This window comes from Ostrea edulis, chromosome 1, assembly GCF_947568905.1.
Source record: "Ostrea edulis chromosome 1, xbOstEdul1.1, whole genome shotgun sequence".
Taxonomy (NCBI): Eukaryota; Metazoa; Mollusca; class Bivalvia; order Ostreida; family Ostreidae; genus Ostrea; species Ostrea edulis.
The window spans coordinates 80,330,756-80,355,769 of NC_079164.1; the positions used below are offsets into that span (position 1 = coordinate 80,330,756).

Consider the following 25,014-nt stretch of genomic DNA (forward strand, 5'->3'; position numbering starts at 1 on the left):
CCCAGGTAGAGTTTAATGGGAATATTCCTCTCGTGAAGTTTGTTTAGTCGGTTTAAAACGTCGTGTCTTTCTATATACTCCTGTTATTTGCAAAGCGATGCTAATTGGTTTCTGCAATTACCCTGCTTTATAAATTGCTCTTTTAAAATAAATTATATTTGATATTTGTAATGCAATATATTACGGAATAAAGGTAAATATACATGTACTGTGCTTTAGGTAATGCAATATATTACGGAATAAAGGTAAACATAGGTGTACTGTGCTTTAGGTAATACAATATATTACGGAATAAAGGTAAGCATACGTGTACTGTGCTTTAGGTAAATAGTTTCTCTTGCAATCAATGTCATCTATTCCGTAAAAGAACAACGGTCGATGGATAGAACTTTACAAATAATGTACAAAAAGGTGTTTCATGCACGGACGTCAAATGTTTTACAAATACTGGCGAGTCAGCGTGAGTGGGTTTACAGGTAAACTCCCATCGTGGAAGTTTGTTTACTTTTTTTACATATATACTCCCGAGTGGTTAGAGCATCGCGCTCAAAATCAAACGGCCTCTCACCTCTGTCGGTTTGGGTTCAAATCCCGCTCGCGCCGGTAAGTGAGAAAGTTCCACAGTTTCATTTCGGAAGGTTGGTGGTCTATCCCCATGTACATTGTATCTGGGTTCTCTCTTCCACCAATAAAAACTGGGCGCCACCAGATAATTGAAAAATTGTTGAGTGTGAAGGGAAAACATCAATCAATCAATCAATCATATATACACTCCTGTTAATGACATTGACATCGCAATGTTAATAATTTTTGACAATTCTCTATCTTTAAAAATGATACTTTCATAATGACACCCCCCCAAAATACAAGCACTATTTATTATCGATCCCCCAAAGAAACCCTTTTCCCGCGAATACTTTCCTTTGTGGAGTTTATATTCATGAATTTTGAAACCTCGTCTCTCTATATATACTCCTGTTATTGGCATCGCTATGCTAATAAGTTTTGACCATTCTGTATTTTTAAAATAATATTTTCATATCAACCTTCCAAAGAAACCCTTTTCCCGGGAATACTTCCCTCTGTGGAGTTTATATACGCGCATTTTGAAACGTCGTGTCTAGTGGACATTCCGGAAACTGACCGGCTGTACGTAAGTGTTCTATATGTAAAACTTATACGGTACCAATTTTGATGCACCAGATGCGCATTTCGACAAATAATGTCTCTTCAGTGATGCTCAACCGAAATGTTTGAAATCCGAAATAACTATGAAGTTTTAGATCTAAATATAGCCAAAAAACAGCGTGCCAAACAAGTGGAGCCAAATTCGTCCAAGGATAAGAGCTATGCATGAGGGAGATAATCCTTAATTTTGAAATGAATTTCTAAATTTTATAACAGCAATTAAATATACATCCGTATTTTCAAGCTAGTAACGAAGTACTTAACTACTGGGCTGTAGAGACCCTCGGGGACTAACAGTCCACCAGCAGAGGCCTCGAAACGGAAATCACGATAGTCTGTTTTGACCGTGGAACTCTGAACAGAAGTAACAGCTGTAACAATTCATATTAGAATATACCAAACACATAATCACGGTAAATATTACATTTAGTTGTCAGATGATTGCATTTATTCTGCCACATACTTTAAATTAGTTTTTTTTAAAGTTGTCTATCTGTACATTCACACGTTTGCTTATGTGTGCGTGCATTAGTATGGAAACAAGTTCCGGTAAAAAAATGCATCACAGTATTAAACTTTCTCTACAGTAAATTATCAAATACACTGTCCATCACAATGTTTTATCAAGTACTTATTATGCTTTATTTCTTTCTTTGTAGTCGATCTTTTCTAACCTATACAATTAAAAACGATGGGAAGGAGTTGGCCTGTTTTGTCAGATATATATACAGATGCTACATATACTCATGTTATTGGCATCGTGATACTAATAATTATTAGCATCGCAAGTCTAACAACAGGAGCATATATAGAGATACAACGTTTTAAGCATTTTTATACTGACACCCACCTAACATAATCTATAAAACATGACCGCTATTCCATATACCCCCATTATTGACATTGCTATACTGTAGTAAAAATAAGAATATAATTATGTGATAACAATATGAAAATTTTGCTTATATTTAGTTGTCAACACTAAGATAGTTAATAAATATTGAAATATTAATACTTTTAAACGCTTCCGTCGTTTTACGTTAAATGACGTCAAATATTAATAGCATCACGATGCTAATAACAGGATTATGACTAACACTAGAAAATATGTAATGGCGATGTCTGCTCATTTGAGCGGCGAGTATAAAGGTGATCTGTGATAAATGGAGTGACAAAGTGTGAAATCTGTTGTTTACACCGACGTAAAATGGGATGTTCATGTATGTCTATCTACATGTACCTGACGCATGTGCAAACAGTAAACAGATAGCCTATATATGTATTGGATATTTCAACAGACATCAACGACTTTTATTCACTTCAGATTGTTCAATACACATTCATTCACCTGTTTACTAATATATCCATGCATTGTCATCGCATTCGTGTTGTGTTCTTGTGTAGTGATGTCACGTGATTGTTTTGTAATTAGTGTTTTGCTGGGTTACGGATTCGTAGGTTGAGTGAATATTTTATTAGGAGTTGCAGAACATTTTTTTTTGGAGTGGTAGTAGTGTACGATATGTTTGTGGACTTGTATAAAGGATGAGCACGGATTATCTAAAAGATTTACAAGATTGGATTAACTCAGTACGTCTGGATGAATATCGCGCAGAGATATCTTATACGGGATAAATATTCCTTTACGGGAAATATTTATATAGATAGATAAATAAATAGAAAGATAGATAGATAGACATATAGATAGATAGATAGATATATATATAGACATATATATATATATATATATATATATATATATATATATAGACAGACAGACAGATAGATAAATATATAGATAGATAGATAGATAGATAGATAGATAGACAGACAGACAGACAGACAGACAGACAGACAGACAGACAGACAGACAGACAGACAGATAGATAGATAGATAGATAGATAGACAGATAGATACATAGATAGATAACTTGTAAGAACTAAATTCATTTAAATCGTTTGTAGTGTACATGTATAATACTATTTGGACTCTATTGACCTGGGTTGTTCTGGATAGACATATTTACTTGCCATTGACACCTGTTACGGAGATTGTTATAGAAACATGCTGTATTTTGGTTTAGGAATTACATAATAGTTGCATCATTGTCTTTCACGATTGTACTAGAAAATTCATTTCTATTATATATACACGGGTGTCCTGCTTTGTTATTAGCTTTGCGACATTTCGATGTTTATTTGAATGTTACTGTACATCCAATTCTTGTTTTTACGGATCAGAACCATCTCATCTTTTTGTATAAAATGTCAAACAGTAATCAAAGACTCACAAACTAGAGTTTATTATTGCAAGAGTATGATATTGATATCAAACACACCGAAGACAGAGACAGCATTATAGCAGAGGTCTTGTAAAGAGTGTCTTGAGTATGTTTTCTTGCTTTGGTTGATGTCCATTGTGTATTGGAATTTTCATTGTCATTCAAACTTTTAAGGGGGGGCGTGTTATGTACATGAATAATACATGCTGCATTCAGTTAACCTGGATGCTTCTGGAAAGTTATGTTTACTTGCCATTGACACCTGTAACCGAGGTTGTTCTAGGTACATGTTAATTTTACTTGTCATTGACACCTGTAACCGAGGTTGTTCTAGGTACATGCTAATTTTACTTGTCATTGACACCTGTAACCGAGGTTGTTCTAGGTACATGTTAATTTTACTTGCCATTGACACCTGTAACCGAGGTTCTTCTAGGTACATGTTAGTTTTACTTACCATTGACACCTGTAACCGAGGTTGTTCTAGGTACATGTTAATTTTACTTGTCATTGACACCTGTAACCGAGGTTGTTCTAGGTACATGTTAATTTTACTTGACATTGGCACCTGTAACCGAGGTTGTTCTACGTACATGTTAATTTTAATAAAGGGATTACGTAATAGTATCATTATCTTTCAACTAGAAAATTAATTTCTATTATGTATACACTGAAATTCTCCTGATTAAAAAATCACTGGTTAGACACTTTCTATACATTTTTGGATTTTATACTGGGAACTACGATTTTCAATTTAGATTATTATTTTTGTGCGTTTGAATTTATTATTCAACTATCGTAAGTTAATATTTTTGCTATTGATACAATTGCGTAATGTGTGATATTTATATATCAATGACCTGCTAGAATATCTGCAAGGTCTGGGCTTCAAAAGTCCGGCGGTATAAAACACACGTCAGTTCTGGAGGAAGTCAAGACAGCAACTGATTAATGTTTACAACTAAATGGTTAAAAGTTACAGACGTCCAAACCCGATCTAAAATAGCAATGATTTCCACTTCATTCCTCCCCATTTTATTTAAACGTATTGCAACACGAATACTTCTACAACTGTTTTGTGTTTTAAGAACATTGATAGAAGTAAGTAACGACACACAATAATTAAAACTGCTGCAAACAATCAGACAAGCCGACTGTGTACACCACCCTACAAGTGTGTACAACATATAACTTGAATCGATGGAAGTGAAATGTTTCCCTAAAGTAATATGTTTAATTTACACCATGAATAAAACAACTCATCCCTGTATAGCTAAATATCAAAGATAGATCTCAAATAAATATTCGAAATATGTTATTGTCTCGAATGGAGTAATTTTTACCAAGATAATTTAATATATCATTTTAATAACCACCCCAATCCTCAAATTCAAAGTTTCTCAAAACAAAAAGATAAACTAAGCGAGAATAACATGCTGTGAAAACTAAATAAATCTGCTCAAAATATCTGAAAAAAACAACATAAACAGTACTTCAAATAGAGGAATGATATTTACTAATGTCGCTTTGTACAAAATGATTGAATAATACAACGGTTAAAATTTATGTTCATGATTACATTAAAACAGATTGATTTAATGGTTATTCGGTTTTTACGCGCTTTAGTTAAGGCTTTCCCCATAAATACCAGTGCTGTATAAATGTACTTTACCGGACTGGCACATTACATGAAAATGAAATTTACGTCACGATGAAGGTCATGACGTACATATCAACATTCCCTTTGCGGTTGGAAATATAAAAAAAAATCGTTATTTACCACCGCTGTCAAACGATAAACTACAATTGTGTAAACGTTTCTGTCAACTGGGTTATATTAATTCTCTTTGATATGGTAATATTTTCAATTGCTTCTTTATATAACATAGGAGTTATGAGATTGATCATTGTTCGTTATCTTCACCTTACATGCTAAAGTAATGTTCATATTATATTGTGATCTTGACATCGCCCCTAATCTGCACGTATAGTGACTTTCACAAAGAACTCATGTGCATAAACAGGGTTTCCGTATATACAAATTTCATCATTGACAGGACACCCCTAGGTTTTTTTGTGAAAGTTGTTTGATTCATGCGACATGTGAACTTCAGTGCAAAGGGAAAGTTAGTGGACCAAGTTGTGACTTCAACAGAAAACAAGTTTTTCAGGCTAGATTCATGCATAGCTTGGACGAATTTGGCTCCACTTTTTGGCACGCTGATTTTGGCTATATTTAGCTCCAAAACTTCATAGTTATATCGGATTTCAAACATTTCGGTTGAGCATCACTGAAGAGACATTATTTCTCGAAATGCGCATCTGGTGCATCAAAATTGGTACCGCATAAGTTTTACATTATTACCCCTGGGTCAAGGCCTCTGCTGGTGGACTGTTAGTCCCCGAGGGTCTCTACAACCCAGTAGCTAAGTACTTCGTTATTAGCTTGAAAATACGGATGCATATTTAATTGCTGTTATAGAATTTAGAAATTCATTTCAAAATTAAGGATTATCTCCCTCATGCATAGCTCTTATCCTTGGACGAATTTGGTTCCACTTTTTTGGCACGCTGTTTTTGGCTATATTTAGCTCCAAAACTTCATAGTTATTTCGGATTTCAAACATTTCGGTTGAGCATCACTGAAGAGACACTATTTGTCGATCTACGCATCTGGTGCATCAAAATTGGTACCGTATAAGTTTTACATTCAACTTCGCATATGCAAAACTCGAACCAATCTTGCATATTCAATGCAAAAATTAGACATGTTACAAGTCACGATAAACTTGCTCTCATCACTTTTCAAATTAAGAAATTAATATGTTTTGAAGTTGTATTAACTTCAACTTGCATTGGAATCTGGATATCGTGCCAATGGAACGATTTATACATACACGGTACGATTTTATCTCGATATTTGATCACGTGATATACAGCTGATGTAGAGATTGTCGGTCTGGTAAAAAAAAATGTATGGGAGGTCAATGTGCACATAATTGTATATGCATATTTTTTGTACAAAAGGGTTGTGTGTACAGAATTTGTCAAATATTGATCTGTTTATTAATGCATTGTCCCCCTGACATATGTCCATGGCCCTCCTTAACACAACTGCGTAATGTTATAGTTCAGGACAGTCTAAAATTTTCAATGATTACCTGATATGCCATAAAGTATTTACTGTTTTTTTTTCTGAGTGTTGAACCAAGCTATGTTTAGGTATGATGGCGTTGTCAGCTCAAATCGACGCTCTTAAAGCTTACAACTTAAAACAATTTACACTGCTTGAAAAACTGCCTTTACAAAGGGAGTAAAGATATTGTAAATACTTTATTTACAATAGCTTTAAGTGTATTTAATCACATTTACTTAAATAAGAAAAAGATGGTAAATATGGTCTTTAATTACCTTTACTGGGAAGTAAATTTTTGTAATGGCCCAATTTACAATACCTTTACGAAAAAATTAAAGACCATATTTGCTCAAGTAAATGCAACTTTACAAAAATTTAAAGGTTGTCTTTTTCAATGAATTTACAAGAACTTGAATATATTTACGAGAGTAAATTTATGTTTACAAAAAGTAAAAGGTCGTATTTACCAATGACTTTAATTTAAGTAATTTTTAATAAAGAACATATTTAATCAAATTTAAAGGTGTGTAATTTTTACCATTAATATGGAAATCTGTATACTCCCCTTTTCAGATTTTCTCAAATTGCAATAAATTTCTTTATACAAAAGTATATATTGTGAATGAGGAGTTCATATCTTAGTACAAGACATTTCTTGTAGAATCACGTTTTAAATGATATGTTGAGATAACAAAAGCTGCATATTTAAATATCAATAGTCAATTTATTAATTTCTATTTTTTACAAATGTATGATTATATACCACAATAACGGTGGTTAATATACATGGACATGTATAACAATATAAAACAAATTGTACACAATAAATCATTCATATTTCAAACATGCTGTGATGCATAACAAAATATTTTTGATATATTTTATGATAGAATGCATTGTCTTGAATTTTGTGTAAATATATGCTTAATTTGAACAATTCTTATTGTATCAATGGTATCAAATTTTGTTTTAAAAGAATTGAACTACAAAGGTCATTTTCTGAATCTAAAGGTCATAATTGAAATTGTCTTCGAAAAATTTAACAGATTTGAATGACTGCTGCAGAGAACTTTCATCCGCAAATAATCTGTATATCTGCAATATCATTAACACATATATATAAAAACAACAATGGTCCCAATACAGATCCCTGTGACACTTCAGATTCAAAGACTAAATATGTGTACAAATGAAAAAGTGGTGTTACAAAAAAGAAATTGCATATGCATCACATAGTCAAAAAATAAAAAAAATATTACATGTTAAGAACATATTTTAACATGCAACTCACATGTTTAAAGTCCATGCATGAATAATGTTCAATTTAGTAGGCTCTTCTTCTCTTAGAGACCCCCTACTTTTTTGGACAATAACCTCTTGCTACGTGGAGGACATGTCTCTAAATATTTTTTGTCCAGACTTCCTTTAACTTTCTGTAATTCCTCACTCTCCCAGGAATATGGATGGGACACAAAACCATCATCTCCCTCCTCATCACTGCTCATATATTTGTGAGCATTTGGTAGCTGGAAAAATGTTCTAACTTTATTTTTCTTCTCCTCGGACCATCCCGTCTTCTTCTCTACCGCAACAAGTCTCCTCTTCAATTTCTGTCCAAAAAGATATGTTTTAAATTGAAGGAAAACAATAATTGCAGTTACCTTCCATATTTACCCAAATCACTTCAATGAAACATTTGTTTTGAATATATTTTTAAATACATGGGCACACAATCAAGTACTCATATAGACACCCTTTCATCAACTTCCTTTTCTTTCCTCAAGTGACCTAAACCATTTCGATAATCTTCATCCAGTGTCATCAAAATCAATAACAATGTTCTAAGATGAGCTTTACGTAAAACTGTATGATTACTGAGCTAAATTGAATTTCAAGTTTACCTCTTTCTTTCTTTCAGATGTTGCTTGCCTCTTTTTATTTAACTCTTCTTTATTCTTATTGTGCCTATTGTTGGCCTCCTTTTTGGATGTAAAATATCTTTTAATGGCAGCTAGAAAATAAAAGATGCTGAATAAAAGATCTTGCACAAAATAATGTAAATATGTTTCAAAATAACTAATTATAGCCTTAGTTCAACCTACGATTTCTTTGTAATTATACCCCCCGCAACAAGTTGTGGGGGGGGGGGGGGGGGTATACTGGAATCGGGTTGTCCGTCTGTCTGTTCGTCCGTCCGTCTGTAGACGCAATGGTTTCCGGGCTCTAAAGCATTATCCTTTCCACCTACCGTCACCATATCATATATATGGACTACCCATGGGATGAAGATGTTCCCTATCGATTTTGGGGTCAAAAGGTCAAGTACACTGGACATCGAAGTAGCAATATGGTTTCCGGGCTCTAAAGCGTTATCCTTTCCACCTACATTCACCATATCATACATATGGACTACCCATGGGATGAAGATGTTCCCTATCGATTTTGGGGTCAAAAGGTCAAAGGTCAAGCGCACTGGACATTGAAGTAGCAATATGGTTTCCGGGCTCTAAAGCGTTATCCTTTCCACCTACAGTCACCATATCATACATATGGACTACCCATGGGATGAAGATGTTCCCTATCGATTTTGGAGTCAAAAGGTCAAAGGTCATGCGCACTGGACATCGAAGTAGCAATATGATTTCCGGGCTCTAAAGCGTTATCCTTTCCACCTACAGTCACCATATCATACATATGGACTACCCATGGGATGAAGATGTTCCCTATCGATTTTGGGGTCAAAAGGTCAAAGGTCACGCGCACTGGACATCGAAGTAGCAATATGGTTTGGTTTGTCATGCCATTTGTTTTTTACACTCAGAAAAGAGGTAGTTTATACCTATTACCAACACCCTTTTGGAGATTGGGGTAAGCGGGGGGTATTCTTAGTGAGCATTGCTCACAGTACCTCTTGTTAATTCTAAATTAGGATAAATAAATAAACTTATAATCAACATTTGCTTTCTCATTGGTAATAACTGTTGAACCATAATGTAATGCTTTTCAGATTAAATATAAATTGAAATCTGTTAGATTTAGCAAAATTTATAACAGCATTTTCATTAGTACCATCTATGACGTCAATTCTTTCATCTGGCGCAATCCCTTGTACACTGTTCCTCATAAATACTGTCAGTGGTACATTTTCTTCATCCATGAATCTACAAAATAACAAGATTGTTACTTGGTTACAAATTACTTTAAAGTAGTTAATGTACTCCTGGGAGTTAAACTTTTACCCCAAAAATGAATTAGTGTATAAAATTCAAAGTAATTCAGCTGGGTTATTTTCTAAATTTAATATTTTGAAATATTTTTACTAAATTTGCACAATTAACATTGGTTCAATGATTTATTTATACATTTATGGACTGCGAATCTGGTTTATTGTTTGGAGAATGTTTTCAGGAACATCTATTATTTCAAAACAAAACAAAGATGTGAAGAGACCCACACGAATGTCCTAACCAATGCATTCATGTGCACAGTGTGTGATGGCCTTACAAGTAATTTCATTAATTCATAATAACAAAAAAAAAAAAAAAAAAACAACTGACAAAGCATTTATAAATTCAACATTTGCAAGAAATATTGTCTCATTATATATGTATGCAAAAATACCTTTTGCTGTACCGTAGTTCCATTTCAAATCCGTCTGTTGACCATTTAAATAAGAGTCCTTCACTGCACTCTGAATGAAAGAGAAAACAATAATATATATATATATATATATATATATATATATATATATATATATATATATATATAGTCCTCTGGAATTGGTTATGTGTATGTTTCGTGAGGTGATTTTACACATTTTCAACAATTTCAGACATGGAAGGACAGACACAATATTAAATTATATAGACTATAGTCAAAAAGGCTTACAATTTATAATATCTATTAAAGCATTGGAACTGCATTGAAAATTGACTCTTAACCTTTTGTGCTGGAGGATCATGTTGGGGTTCATCTTCATCTCCAGACTCACATCAAGAAAGCTGCAGGGTTTCATAGAGCCTGTCTTCGGCAGGTTTTCTAAGAGATTTCCTTAAACCTGTAGATTGCAATGATGTGGCTGTTCTTTTCTAAACGAGAAGAAAACAATAGTGTAAAACATAACCGATTCCTTACTCTGTACAAAAAGGAAATTACAGGTGGAAATTAAACAAATGCAGAAAAATAGCCAAATTTCTGTCTAAAACTACTAAAAGTTAATGCCTATAATAAACTACTTAAAGATAATGTCTTAGTACAATAACCTACACAATTTTTATATGGATAATATATCAAACTTCATAAATACATGCACGTCCAATCAGTCAGTCAGACACACTACTTGCAATATATATCAATTACAATTTCATTGTCAGACCCCCCTCCCAACATATATATGTAACTATAATAATTCAGAAAAAGTGAGATCAAGGAAGTAGATATAGCATATATATATATATATATATATATATATATATATATATATATATATGCAGGCGCGGATCCAGAATTTTTTTTTCCAGGGGGGGGGGGGGTCGAACCTTTTCACAAAAACATATTTATAATATAATAACAGTCAACTCATTTTTCTTATAAATCGTTATATTGTAATTTTTTTATCTTTGCAAATTCCAAGGGGGGGGGGGGGTCCGGACCCCCCCTCCCCCTTTAGATCCGCGCATGTATATGTATATTACATGCATGTACCTGTGCACAAGTACAATGTTTAATCAAAGTGACTGATACAGTGTATAGGTGGGGGGGGGGGTATGTTGTTAAAGTAAAAGATAAAACAACTATAGGCCTAGATCTAAAATTAGAAAAAAAAAATCATAGGCCTATCTAAGAAAAGAAATCTAGGTAAACATGATCAAGCCTTTGTCTTGGGTGTTGCTGATAACACAGATTCTGGCTCTGATTCGCCTCCTGATGAAAAATGAAGATGTAAACTTTCATCCCCAACCTCTAAATCTGTCGCCTCTGAATCCAATCCATCGGCAAATGTTAAAAAGCCTTGGGTCCAAGTCCATTTTAAACTCTGTGTAAAACAAAGAAACTAGCCGCGCCTTGAGATGGAGTAATCCGATCTGTTGATCTTTGACGTCACGATTATACCCATAATGCACTCGGCGGCCATGTTGTAGGGCAACAGATTGAAGCGTGGAAGCGTAAACAAGAGAGGGTTATTTAAGTTACAGCAAGGATATGGTTAATACTTGTATTGTGTGTGGTTGTAACAACCGGTCAGTGAGTGGAGATGAAAACAGACGCTTTTATGACATTCCTAAAATTGTAAAACATCAAGGAAAGCATACGGAAGAGTTGTCAGCTGAGAGGAGAACACTTTGGCTGGCGCGGATCAACAGATCAGATTTCAACCCGAGAAACGTAATTTTAAAATCTGTTCAGATCACTTCGTTTCAGGTAATAGTTTTAATTAGGTTATATATTTTGTTAATTTATAATAAATCAAAAATTGTTTGTCTTAAGTTATTTTAATATACTGATGGTGCTAGTACCGTCTGAGCGAGCGCAGCTTCATGCATGCACATATTTTGTAATGGTCATGCTTTGATGAGGCAGGGATCGAAATTAACTTTTTTCACTACTAGCAAATTTTAGCTTGTGGATTATTTTCCAACTAGCAAAATTGAGCTGTTACTAGCATTTTTCGATCGATTGCTGTTTTACAGGAATTTAAGAAAACAAGCATGTATCTATATCAAAATATGGGGAAAATATTTTAAAATCTTCTGTAAAGTGCAATAATAAACATAATATTGAGAAGTGTTTCATTTAAAATTTAATGAATATAAGACAACATACAAGTATCATCGGTGCATGATGAGGGACATAGGGTACACTTGTGCAGCGAACTCGCTGTCCAGAGATCTACCACCTATTTACAACATCATGTGGTTTGAAATCTTGAAGACTGTTTGCGACAATTCACACTATATGTTCAAAACTTTTGGAAATTTCATCTAAAAAATTCTTGTTGAAAAAAAACCCCGCGAACTTTAAGTGTTTGACTATAGACTACAGAAGGACACCGCGTGAAGCGGTGACACTAACACTTTCATGTGTTGTTTCATGTAAACACGGATGAGATCAACATGCTTGCTACTTAAATAAGACGTCTCTGAGACGCCCGAAGTATGCATGAAGTAGGCCATCTTCGACATCACTGACTGAGATGACCTTGGTCTTAGCTATTTATTCGATCCACGTTTACTTTTCGATACTTGTATATTCATTCTGTAAAACGTTTCTACGCACAAGACAAAATTATTGTAAACTTCAAAGCACAGCCAATAAACCGAGGAAATCCGAAAAAAAGATCCGGGTTTTTTCACTCGCAAAAAGTTGCAATCGCTTGTGATTTTTCACTCGCAATTTCAATTTTTAACTCGCATTTAGCGAGTATTTCCCCTTAATTTCTTTGCCTGTCAGGTTCAATTTAAAGGCCGGGAGTAATCTATTATATTCTTAATGAAATCTATGTATCATTTAAGTAGATTGATATAGCATTATATTGTAATTCATGTTTCAGGAACAAAGGCTGAACTCTATGACAAGACTATTTAAAACCTGACTGGGCACCCTCTCTTAAGTTAGGACCTGTGGAACAAGATCCATCGATAACTTTATCAACAAAGAAGTACGAGAGAGCCCAAAGCCGTGATGCACGAAAATTGGAAAAGACACTGTCAAAACAGGCACTAGATTTCCAGGATGTTGAAAGACTTGAGGATTGTGATGTGAACTATGAACTGTGAACTGTGCAAGTTTAGTTACATTGGACCACTGGAAGCACTGGCACCTAGAGAGGAAGACAAAAGCAATAAGGAAGACCCAGACCTACTCCACAAGATGCGTTGTGAAGTGCAGAGGCAGTAAAACTGCAAAGAGTGACGAAGCAACCGATCCTCCATGATAATTGCACATTGGTATCGTGATAATGGACAGATATCTTCATTTGAGAACATGAACCTCAAACCCAGGCCTGGTCAAGTTGAAAAAAATAGTATTGCATAATATTCTCATTGAAGGAAAATCACATGTCCATTGCCTTGCCAGGGTGAAATGGTTATGCAAAGTAAACGAAACAGTTTCAAATTATTTTGGTAAACCAGTTGAAGTTGATTACATCAGTCTGCACATTATAAAAACTTGCGAAGTCGGTATAAAAACTGGTGAAGTCGGGCACATGCAGCTGATGTGTGAAGCCGGACACATAGGTCTACATATACATGCATGTACATCCACTATTTGATTACATCAGTCTGCACATTACAAAAACTTGTGAAGTCGGGCACATGCAGCTGATGTGTGAAGCCGGACACATAGGTCTACATATACATGCATGTACATCAACTATTTGATTACATCAGTCTGCACATTACAAAAACTGGTGAAGTCGGGCACATGCAGCTGATGTGTGAAGCCGGACACATAGGTCTACATATACATGCATGTACATCAACTATTTGATTACATCAGCCTGCACATTATAAAAACTTGTGAAGTCGGGCACGTGCAGCTGATGTGTGAAGCCGGACACATAGGTCTACATATACATGTATGTACATCCACTATTTGATTACATCAGTCTACACATTACAAAAACTGGTGAAGTCGGACACATGCAGCTAATGTGTGAAGCCGGACACATAGGTCTACATATATACGTATGTATGTATACCACTATCTGATTGCATAAGTCTGCATATTACTTGTGAAACCGGACACATAGGTCTACATATATATATACATACACTCTATGATCATTTTAGTCTGCACATTACAGAAAAATGTTTGTATAGCAAATACTATTCAGGAAGGGTGATAATATTCTTGCAATGTAAACGTTTTCAATCTAATTTGAAGTGTTTATTTTCCTGATCTTATAAGTATTTTTGTAGTTCATTATTTATTGACTGTAAAGTGTTACATTAAGATGGGATTTATTTTGTACAGGAAGCAGTTTTTTTTAAATTTATTTTGTAATTAAAAATTATATTAATTTGAAGAAAAGTGTTGTACATCATGAAATGAATTTGAAAGTACAAGGAACGAACAATTTATTCATTATATTTCAATTTACAATTGCAAATGGTTTTGCTGTGATAACCAAGGAAAACAATCTTTGGATATACCCTCAGTATGGAAATTAGATCTTCCGATTAAAATATGAGGCCAAAACTGAATGGAGACAATATAATCGAAAAGTATGTAAATAAGGAATGTGTTCCATAGGTGATATCCAACCTCGGAAGACAATATAATAATTTACACAAGTTCTAGAACAAAGCCCTTTAAGCGATGAAAAGATTTGCAAGCTCCTATGTTGTGTTTATCTCGCCTCACTTCAAAATGTGTTTTGTGGGGCATGGGAGAAAATCTGTTCATTGTTTTCTGATCTGATGTGTTCAAGTTAAATATATACAATATATATCTACATATAACATTTAACATATCCAATCCATATACATTTTGTTTGTACAAAAAGTCAATATCTGAAGCACTATGCCTTTTGTCAAAACTATTTTTTAATGTGCTAACAATGGCAGATTAAGAGCCCCCCCCCCTTTTCGCAACATTTTTTTTTAATTTGTTAGAAGTAAAGGAACTTAAAGAATATATTTAATGCGAAGTAAATCGTAAAAGGTCATCTTTAGCCAAATGTTGAAAGTAAAGGAGTTTAAAGGTGATCTTTATAGGTTTAATTTCGCGTAAACTTACTTAAAGATAACCATTGCTTCTTTAATTAAAGTAAAGTTGACGCAAAGGTAACCTAGATTTTTGGTTAACCTTTAGGGGAATTTACTTCCGAAGTAAAGTTTTGTAAAGTTATTTTTTCATGTGGTGTAATTAGCAATAAGTATCTTTTATTGTCATGTGTTATATGTACAATCAGGATAGGTGCAGCTACGGACTGTTTAATGTATCATTGCTTTTTAATGTTTTATTCATTTTCTATGTATTATGTGTATAACATTCTGTAGTAAGGTATTTATGCATTCTAAAGCACCTTTGAGCGTATATACTATGGAAAGGGTGCTATATAAATATGTTATTATCATTATTTATTATTAATATTTGTCTTTATTGAAACAGACAGATACCGTGGGTGGTGAGTTATCTTTCTCATATAAAACTTATACGGTGCAAATTTTGATGCACCAGATGCGCATTTCCACAAATAATGTCTTTTCAGTGATCCTCAATCCCAAAATTTGGAAATTCAAAAAACTTGTAAGAGGTAAAAGGAAAACTAGAGTCCCAAAAATGGAGCCAAATTCGTCCAAGGATAAGAGCTATGCATGAGGGAGATAATCCTTAATTTTGAAATGAATTTCTACATCTTATCACAGCAATTAAATATACCTCCGTATTTTCAAGTTAGTAACGAAATACTTAGCTACTGGGCTGTAGAGACCTCCGGGGACTAACAGTCCACCAGCACCACATTAGCTAGAAAACACATAAGAATATTAGCAAAATATAAACGTGATAAGAATGTACACGAAAAGACGAAGAATGATTTTAAAAGCATTTACATTTCAGGATATGGGGCTCACAGCGGGCGTGACTGGTCAACAGGGGATGCTTACTCCTCCTAGGCACCTGATCCCACATCTGGTGTGTCCAGGGGTCCGTGTTTGCCCAACTATCTATTTTATATTGCTTGTAGGAGTTATGAGATTGATCACTGTTCGTTATCTCACCTTGCATACAATAGAAATATTTGGAGAAAATATAGATAAACGGACGTATATAAGGTAAAACAAAACAAATGAATTAATGAGTCTGAAATAAGGATTAAAAGTTTACTGACTAGCTTTCAGAATACAATGTATGGTTATATATGCCTTTGGTTTAGCATACACCAGGGTATAAAACTGTTCTTGTAACGGTTTGTTTTAAATTTTGGTAAATAATACTTTAAGGAGTTTTTTTTTTTTTTTTGATTATATAGGTTTTCGCGAATGCAAGGAAGGAGGCAGTGGAATCGATGGGATGGGTCTTCTATATCCTTGAAAAGTTTTAAAAATATATTTTTTGCGTCTATCAGATAGCTTTTCAAGTCGGTATATTCCAAAGGTTTTTGGTAGGAGTCCAATGGTCGTATGATCTTGAGAGCACGCCTTTGTATGGATTCGATTTCATATGATAGAGTAGATGTGAGTTAAACGTAGGTCGCGGGTTTACTTACGTCATCATTATAGTGTACTCAAATCTTACGATTCAACGTCCTTTACGTGCACATACAATTGTGACGTAACAGTTATCTGAATAAACTATATATGGGTCATTGACTGAATATAAAGAACGTAATATTTTACCGATATTATATAAATATTACCAACTAATATTATCAAAGTAAAACATGCTTTGTTTAATCTTGTTAAGTCTTTTCGTTTCCGGTGCAAAATTTCAGCTAGTAATATGTTTTATTCTGTTACTGTATAAAGTTTAGCAGCGGGCAACTTGGGGAGGCGAGACAGCTGGCGATGTTGGGAATGCCGGTATAAATGTTTTCAGAACAACCCGGGAACAAATGGACGTGGGTTCCCCAGTTCATGAAAGTTTTATTCAGAGATTTGACGCGTTTATAGCGGACATTGTTTTTTGGGGAAATGGAGATGACTATGGTAATGATATAGTACATGAGTTAATAATATCAAATCATATTCAACAAATATCTATAATGAAAAATGATACCCTTGTTTACAGTATGTCAAAAATATCTGCAATTTGAATAAAAATTGTTATCAGAGTTCAGAACATGACCTTATCTTGAAATTTAACATCATGTCAATTTCTTATCTAGTTCATCAGATTCGCCGCTTCTCTTTGTAATAAATCTAAAATATAATATCATCAAAAATGATCTCCACCCGTGTGTTTAAAAATATCCGCGTACATCAAGCGTACAAAATTCTTTGATACACATGGCTTACGAATAATAGAAATGCAAACATTTACGATGCCAAACGTTATAAGTACGATGCTTCAAAATAATTGTCTTGAAGGTTTTCCTTATAATGCACACAAAATCGAAGTCGATGAGACTTTTGAAGAGCTACAGTGTAATATTAAGTTCATGTGCTGAACAAATGAAATAACTAATGATTTTAGATCTTTATTTTTAACCGCTCGCTTTTTGAAATCATACTTAGTTCAATTAAGAAAATCCACATTTCCAGTTATTCGCTCGACACATAATTTTTATTTCCTAAATGAAAAAAAAAACACTTATAGAAAAGTTTGCCCTCTCGTTTCTCTTTTTTCTTAGCAAATGCAAAGAAGTATTTTCCAAATTGGAATGGTCTAAGAAGAAATATATTGTTTACTTCAGAACAAATTACCCTAATGTTGACTTGGATATTAGTGGAAACACAATAATTTTTATTTTTGGCCTTAGCATTCAAGAAATGTACAAGTCAAAAACAGGTTAATTGCTATCAGTGTGTGAAATATGTAGATCACTTGAATGTGTGAAATAAATGTATATTGAGAATAGGTTGATATTTACATGTCAGTTTAATTATTGTAGATTGTGTTCCTAAAGACCCAGACCCTCCACATCATGGACACACTAGGACTCAGCACTCAGCTAAAAGTACGACAATGTTCTCAATGTCAGGGGAACACTGAGTTTTACTGTAACACATGTAACCGTGACCTGTGTTTACAGTGTAAAAAGAAACATGTTGCAGAAAACAGCACCGGATATCACAACGTAGTGTTCTATATAACTCGTTATACTGAGAAGAGTTTTACCACACAGTGTAAACTACGACAATGTTCTCAATGTCAGGGGACACTGAGGTTTACTGTAACACATGTAAACGTGATCTGTGTTTACAGTGTAAAGAGAAACATGTTATTGATCTACATACCAAACACCATGGTGTTGTGATTTACTGTGAGAAGTTTAAATGTGTCCCTTTACGAGAGACATGCGTCAGACATCCAAACAGAAAATACAGAATGTTTTGTGATCACTGTTAATATTCCGTATGTAAGCGCTGTACAGGTCATAGCACACACGCGCTGGTGGATCTTAGAACAGCTTATCAAACAAAGAGACAAGAACACAGAGAAATCATTGACAACATCAGAAGTGAGATTCTCTATAACTGTCGTGTTTCCCTGGCAGGAATCCAAACTGATATCCAAACTTGTCCCCAACAAATCTGTCACCGTCAATCACAGATGTCAACAAAAGTCAAGAGACTGAAAAGTCCTATCGACACTGCGGTATGTGATGTTAAAATAAGATACAGAGGTTTATTAATTGATATAATACAACAACAGAAGAGAAAAATGAACAGACACCTGACCCACATACAGAACTATGAAAACAGAAATGAACAATCAGCAAACAGAGCGGTACAATTCCTCTTGTTTATAAAGACCAGTCGTGTCCCCCAGATAAAGGACACCCCTAATCTTCCACAACACCTGCTGCTGTCCCTGACTGAGGGATTCAACATGGAGGATGTCAGTCAGTTATTGAGTAGGAATAGACGAGTGTGTGAAACTGATGTCCACACCTGTATTACACACGTCTGTCTGTGTGACAGGTAGTAGTTGTGTGTTACACATATCTCGCGTGATCTCAGACAAGGTCTGGGTCTCTGATTATAACACTCTCATCTTGACAGACACAACAGGAGACACTATACACCGTGTGACAGATATGCCAATATCGTATAGAGTAGGAATACACACAGTGAACAGTTCTGGTGAACTGATTTATATAGACAGGAAACATAACGTCAAGAAACTCTCTGTAAACAATAAAATATTTACCGCACTGTTAGAAAGACCATCGCCATGGTATCCACGGTGTGTGTACTTCTCCCCGTTCACTGGAAATCTGATGGTCGGGATGTGTAACTATAAAACAAAGACAGGCAAGGTAACCCGGTACAACAGTGGTGGTCAACACATCCTGACCATTCAACACAACAACAGTCACACACTGTATAGTGGCCCTTATTATATCACAGAGAACAAGAACGGTGATATTATTGTGTCTGACTGGATTAGTTATCTTCGTGGTGCTGTAGTTGTGACAGAGGGCGGGGGAGACATTGATTCTCCTACACAGGAAGTCCATCAGGGTCATCGCTAGCACCACGTGGAATTTGTACAGACGCGCTGTCACACATCCCGGTGAGTGATGATAACACCCGCTCAGTACAGACGATTGACAAGGACGGCCACTTCCTGTCTCTGCTATTGACACAACTCAGTTTAAACATACCATTCAGCCTGAATTATGATGATCAAACTCACCTTCTCTGGGTCGGACCATTCAACAACAACACAGTGTCTGTATATAGATATATACAGAGGAGGTACTCTCTGACTGGTAAGTACTAGTAGTATCGTAGTTTATTGTACTATGCCATATATCTACAGAGGAGGTACTATAGTAGTTTTCTAGACATGATGACGAACTTGAAATTGACACTGATTACGATCTGTCCACTTTGGAAACTTTGGCAAAACTAATCTCATCTGAACATCAACAATTCATTATCAACAAAGTGATTGTTATAACAACATGTCGGTGCTCGTAATTACATGTACAACTACATGATCAAGATAATCATAATTACAATTGCAAAGCAAGAGGCAAAAATAACGATGCCGCCTTTTTCAAGCATTGACCGTTTGTTTAATTGAGAGCTGGTGTATACAATTGATAATTTTATTTTATTGAAAAACGCCGGAGATTTGAGAGTTTAATTACGTTAAATTGATAACTTGATCTGGGTTTTCAGTTCCCATTGCAATTGTTTTAAAAAGAATATTTCTATGAAAATGACATTCAGCTCATAAAATGATAAATATGACGATATATCAATAATGGCGGAAATGCGGCAGTCTATAGATCTGTTACAGAAGAAGATGGATGTGGCAAATCGCCGAGCGTCAGCTTGCGAATCGCTGCTGAGGACTGTTCTTGGAAACACGAACGTCATTGTCGACATTGGCAGTAACATCAAAACGAAAGAAAAAAACCAACACTTTGCCAGCAGCGATAGCAATATCGTGTGTGATGTATTTGCAGATGTTCCAGCAGAGTTCCAGATAACAGAATCGCAACTCAGAGAAATACAACGGGATTCAAAAAATACCGGCAACTTTGTTGTAAACCTTGCACGAAAACTTGCCTGAACTATTCGGGGAGGAAAATATACGCTGGAGATACAACTGGTATGGCGGAGGGAAACATAACAAGCAGGAACCGGACCAAGTAAGGAAGACTGCACGCAAAAACTATATTTGCTATTTTTATCCGGAGTTCAAACCTGAGAACGTTTGGAGAGAGGATTGTGACGAGGGTCAACGAGTCACTCCGAAGAAATGACAAACGAAGCAGGAAGGAGAGTGCAAATACAAGTCTGTTGGATTTATCCATCCCGAATGCCGAAACAGCTTGTCCTGACGACGTGTACGATTTCACAGACTAAGACATCATGCTGTAATGTGTGAATATCGTTGACCACAGGTTCATGTATATAAATACACACCTTTTGTAGAACAGTAGAGAAAAATGCACATACATGTATACTCAGCTTTATTATTAGTATTAAATTATGGAAAATGAAAATAATATATATAATGTATTGCCATTATTACTACAATGGGCTAAGTAATGGTTATCTTCTAGCATCCGAGTAATATTCACATTATCTAATAGATGGGTGGTCCTTCTGTCACGAATTTTAAAGGAATTCAATTATATACATGTACTTGTACACATGTTTTAAGAAAACATGTATAACACACATATTAAAGTAGGAAAAGGATTAGAGATTTGCATTAGCAAAAACTCTTTATAAAATGAGAGAGAGAGAGAGAGAGAGAGAGAGAGAGAGAGAGAGAGAGAGAGAGAGAGCTTTTTAACATTACTGACTGGGGGAAACCGGTCACAAGTATGTGTATATCTGTTACATAACAATTCCTGTATGCTTCAATGCCCACCATCAATCGGCGCACGCGTTACCCGTAAAACAGCAAAACTTGATTATCCCTGGCAGTATCTATCACATATTGGTGGCTGTATAAAACAAATGTTAAAGCAGGAAAAGGATTAAAGATATGCATTAGCAAACTCTTTATAAAGAGAGAGAGAGAGAGAGAGAGAGAGAGAGAGAGAGAGAGAGAGAGAGAGAGAGAGAGCGAGCGAGAGCGAGAGAGGTATTCAACATTATTGACTTTATCGAATCAAGTCTGTGTATTTGAAAACTCGGGTGCGCGCCTTAATAGCAAGTATTACGCAACCATAAAGGAACAAGGGTGATCTTCACATTGACTTGAAATACATTTACAACCAAAATTTGCGTTTGTCAACGGAAAGAATGAATTATAAAACTAAAATGTATTAATAAAAATACGAAATCAATTCTTTTTAAGTTTTATGAGTTGCACCCACTCTCTGCACAATTTTAAACTATCACTTGTGCTTGTCAATAATCTTAGACAATTGTAAAATTAAGTAATCTCCCCCAACCCGCTCCCTTACCACACTTTACAGCTGTAAAATCCGGAGGTTCGCATGAAGTTGTCCACAACCCCCCTTCAATTCCTGGATCCGAAGAGATATATTATCCTATCTGTGCTGGCCATGTTTCTGGGACAGAATTTACAAAGAGTCGAAGGGACAACTGTGTCAAATGGTCAAACCTGTGTATTTACGCAATCACAGTACAAAACAACGTTTAAAACTACCAGAGAAACGTGCGTCTTACAAAGCAGGCAACGAAGTACATGTAGATCATGAACGTATCAAAATAAATACGGATGGATTAAATGAATTTTTCTTTTTAAATCAGGATTTTATTCTTTTCTTACTGGTGAAATCGTTCATTTGATTTCATCCCCCGTAGAACTCATACAATTAATTATTTTATCCAATTTTGAAATTCATCAAATGTATGTACATGTGAAGGAAAGACAGGTGTCCATACACATGGAACTTGCATGTTTGATCCCTGCAGCATGCTTACCTGAAAACTCGTCACTGTAAATAATGATTGGCATAAAAAAAAAGGTACAAAATTTCTTATCAATTTCTTATGGAAAAAATGTTTCCAGAAATGTTAACTTTTAACTTAAACTGCTGATTCCCGATTTATCAAATTTCAGCACATTTGTGATCATCGCAGGAAAAAGTTTTATTAAGTCGTCAATTATTCGGTTAACTACTGTACATATATGTTCTAAAAAAACATATACGATTTAAATTCTACTATTTAATTCTTTCTACATGTATTAATAAGAAGTAAGCGTCATCAACTATCAACAGTGTAAATACAGGTAAATTTGTAACTCACATAAACGTGGTCCCGCGAAGTCCCACTATGAAAAACCACGACGGTGTAATGCGGAAAGGATTAACTTCTCGTCGCGGGGACGCGGGTAAATAAGGGAACCACGATGGCTGTACTGACTGGTAAGTACTAGTAGTACTGTAGTTTATTGTACTATATCAGATATATACAGATGCGGCACTCTCTGTAGTGTATTGTACTATATCGGACACATATAAAGGCGGTACTATAGGACTGGTAAGTATTATGTAAAACTTATACGGTACAAATTTTGATGCACCAGATGCGCATTTAGACAAATAATGTCTCTTCAGCCCAACCAAAATGTTTAAAATCCGAAATAACAATAAAGTTTTAGAGTTATTATAGGGAAAAACAGTGTGCCAAGAAAGTGTATCAGATATATATACAGAGGAGGTACTCTCTGACTGGTAAGTACTAGTAGTACTGTAGTTTATTGTACTATATCAGATCTATACAGAGGAGGTACTCTCTGACCGGTAAGTACTAGTAGTACTGTAGTTTATTGTACTATATCGGATGTATACAGAGGGGGTACTCTCTGACTGGTAAGTACTAGTAGTACTGTAATTTATTGTACTATATCAGATATATGCAAGGGAAGAACACTCTAATCTTAACTCTGACCTTCCATTTAGTACTTTAGTAGGGGCAGAGGGGAACAATCGAGTGGTTCAGGGCATAAAACATCAGTGTGCGAGCTTTGCTTCTTGATACCCCCCCCCCTTATGATGTGTGATATTCGTTTGTCTCTTTTATATTTTTTGTTTTGTTTTTGATGTTTTCTGCCACACTCAACAATTTTTCAGTTATATGGTGGCGCCCAGTTTTTTATTGGTGGAAGAGAGAACCCAGATACAATGTACCTGGGAAGAGACCACCAACCTTCCGAAAGTAAAGTGAGAAACTATTGAAACAGAACTGAAAAACTGGACAGTTATCATTCGACCACCTAAATAAAAATATGTTTTATTCATTTTGAAATACTTTTTGGGTGGATGTGTTTTCTTTATACGACGGATATTAAACGTATCTAAGCTGTTAGATACTTCGTTCTCGTTATTGAGCGTATTTAAGCTGTTAGATACGTCATTCTCGTTATTAAGCGTATATAAGCTGATAGATACTCCGTTCTCGTTATTAAGCGTATATAAGCTGATAGATACTTCATTCTCGTTATTAAGCGTATATAAGCTGGTAGATAGTTCGTTCTCGATATCAAGCGTATATAAACTGTTAGATACTCTGTTCTCGTATTAAGCGTATATAAGCTGTTAGATACTCTGTTCTCGTTATTAAGCGTATATAAGCTGTTAGATACTTTATTCTCGTTATTAAGCGTATATAGGCTGTTAGATACGTCATTCTCGTTATTAAGCGTATATAAGCTGTTAGATACCTCGTTCTCGATATTAAGCGTATATAAGCTGCTAGATACTCAGTTTTCGTTATTAAGCGTATATAAGCTGATAGATACTCCATTCTCGTTATTAAGCGTATATAAGTTGATAGATACTTCATTCTCGTTATTAAGCGTATATAAGCTGTTAGATACTTCATTCTCGTTATTAAGCGTATTTAAACTGTTAGATACTCTGTTCTCGTTATTAAGCGTATATAAGCTGTTAGATACTTCATGCTCGTTATTAAACGTATATAAACTGCTAGATACTCTGTTCTCGTTATTAAGCGTATATAAGTTGTTAGATACTTCATTCTCGTTATTAAACGTATATAAGCTGCTAGATACTTCATTCTCGCTATTAAGCTTATATAAGCTGTTAGATACTCCGTTCTCGTTATTAAGCGTATATAAGCTGTTAGATACTTCGTTCTCTTTATTAAACGTATTTAAGCTGATAGATACTTCGTTCTCGTTAGATGTTGATCGAGAACATGCAAGATCCTCAACATTGAAATTTCTGTACGGAAGATCAACACTGAAAAATATCAAAAGTTTAATTGAAATTGTGCAATGTTTGAGGAATTTCTCTGCCCTGTTTTGAAATATTGCAAATGTTTAATTGCC

The 25,014-nt window shown here is 34.9% G+C and overlaps 2 protein-coding genes and 1 pseudogene across 2 annotated transcripts in view; 1 reads left to right on the forward strand and 2 right to left on the reverse strand.

The window, feature by feature from the left end:
• The window catches only part of LOC130054058 (uncharacterized), a 1,204,346-nt gene that overhangs the window by 258,079 nt on the left and 921,253 nt on the right, over positions 1–25,014 (reverse strand). The window lies entirely within an intron of this gene.
• The window catches only part of LOC125667370 (uncharacterized), a 42,543-nt pseudogene that overhangs the window by 15,753 nt on the left and 1,776 nt on the right, over positions 1–25,014 (forward strand).
• LOC125654110 (uncharacterized) lies at positions 7,313–10,962 on the reverse strand. Its single transcript, XM_056162503.1, has 4 exons — positions 10,548–10,962; positions 9,676–9,767; positions 8,508–8,617; positions 7,313–8,216 (listed from the first exon to the last, which is right to left on the reverse strand). The coding sequence occupies exons 1-4, from the start codon at positions 10,619–10,621 to the stop codon at positions 7,950–7,952; spliced, it is 543 nt and encodes a 180-aa protein (XP_056018478.1). The 5' UTR covers positions 10,622–10,962; the 3' UTR covers positions 7,313–7,949.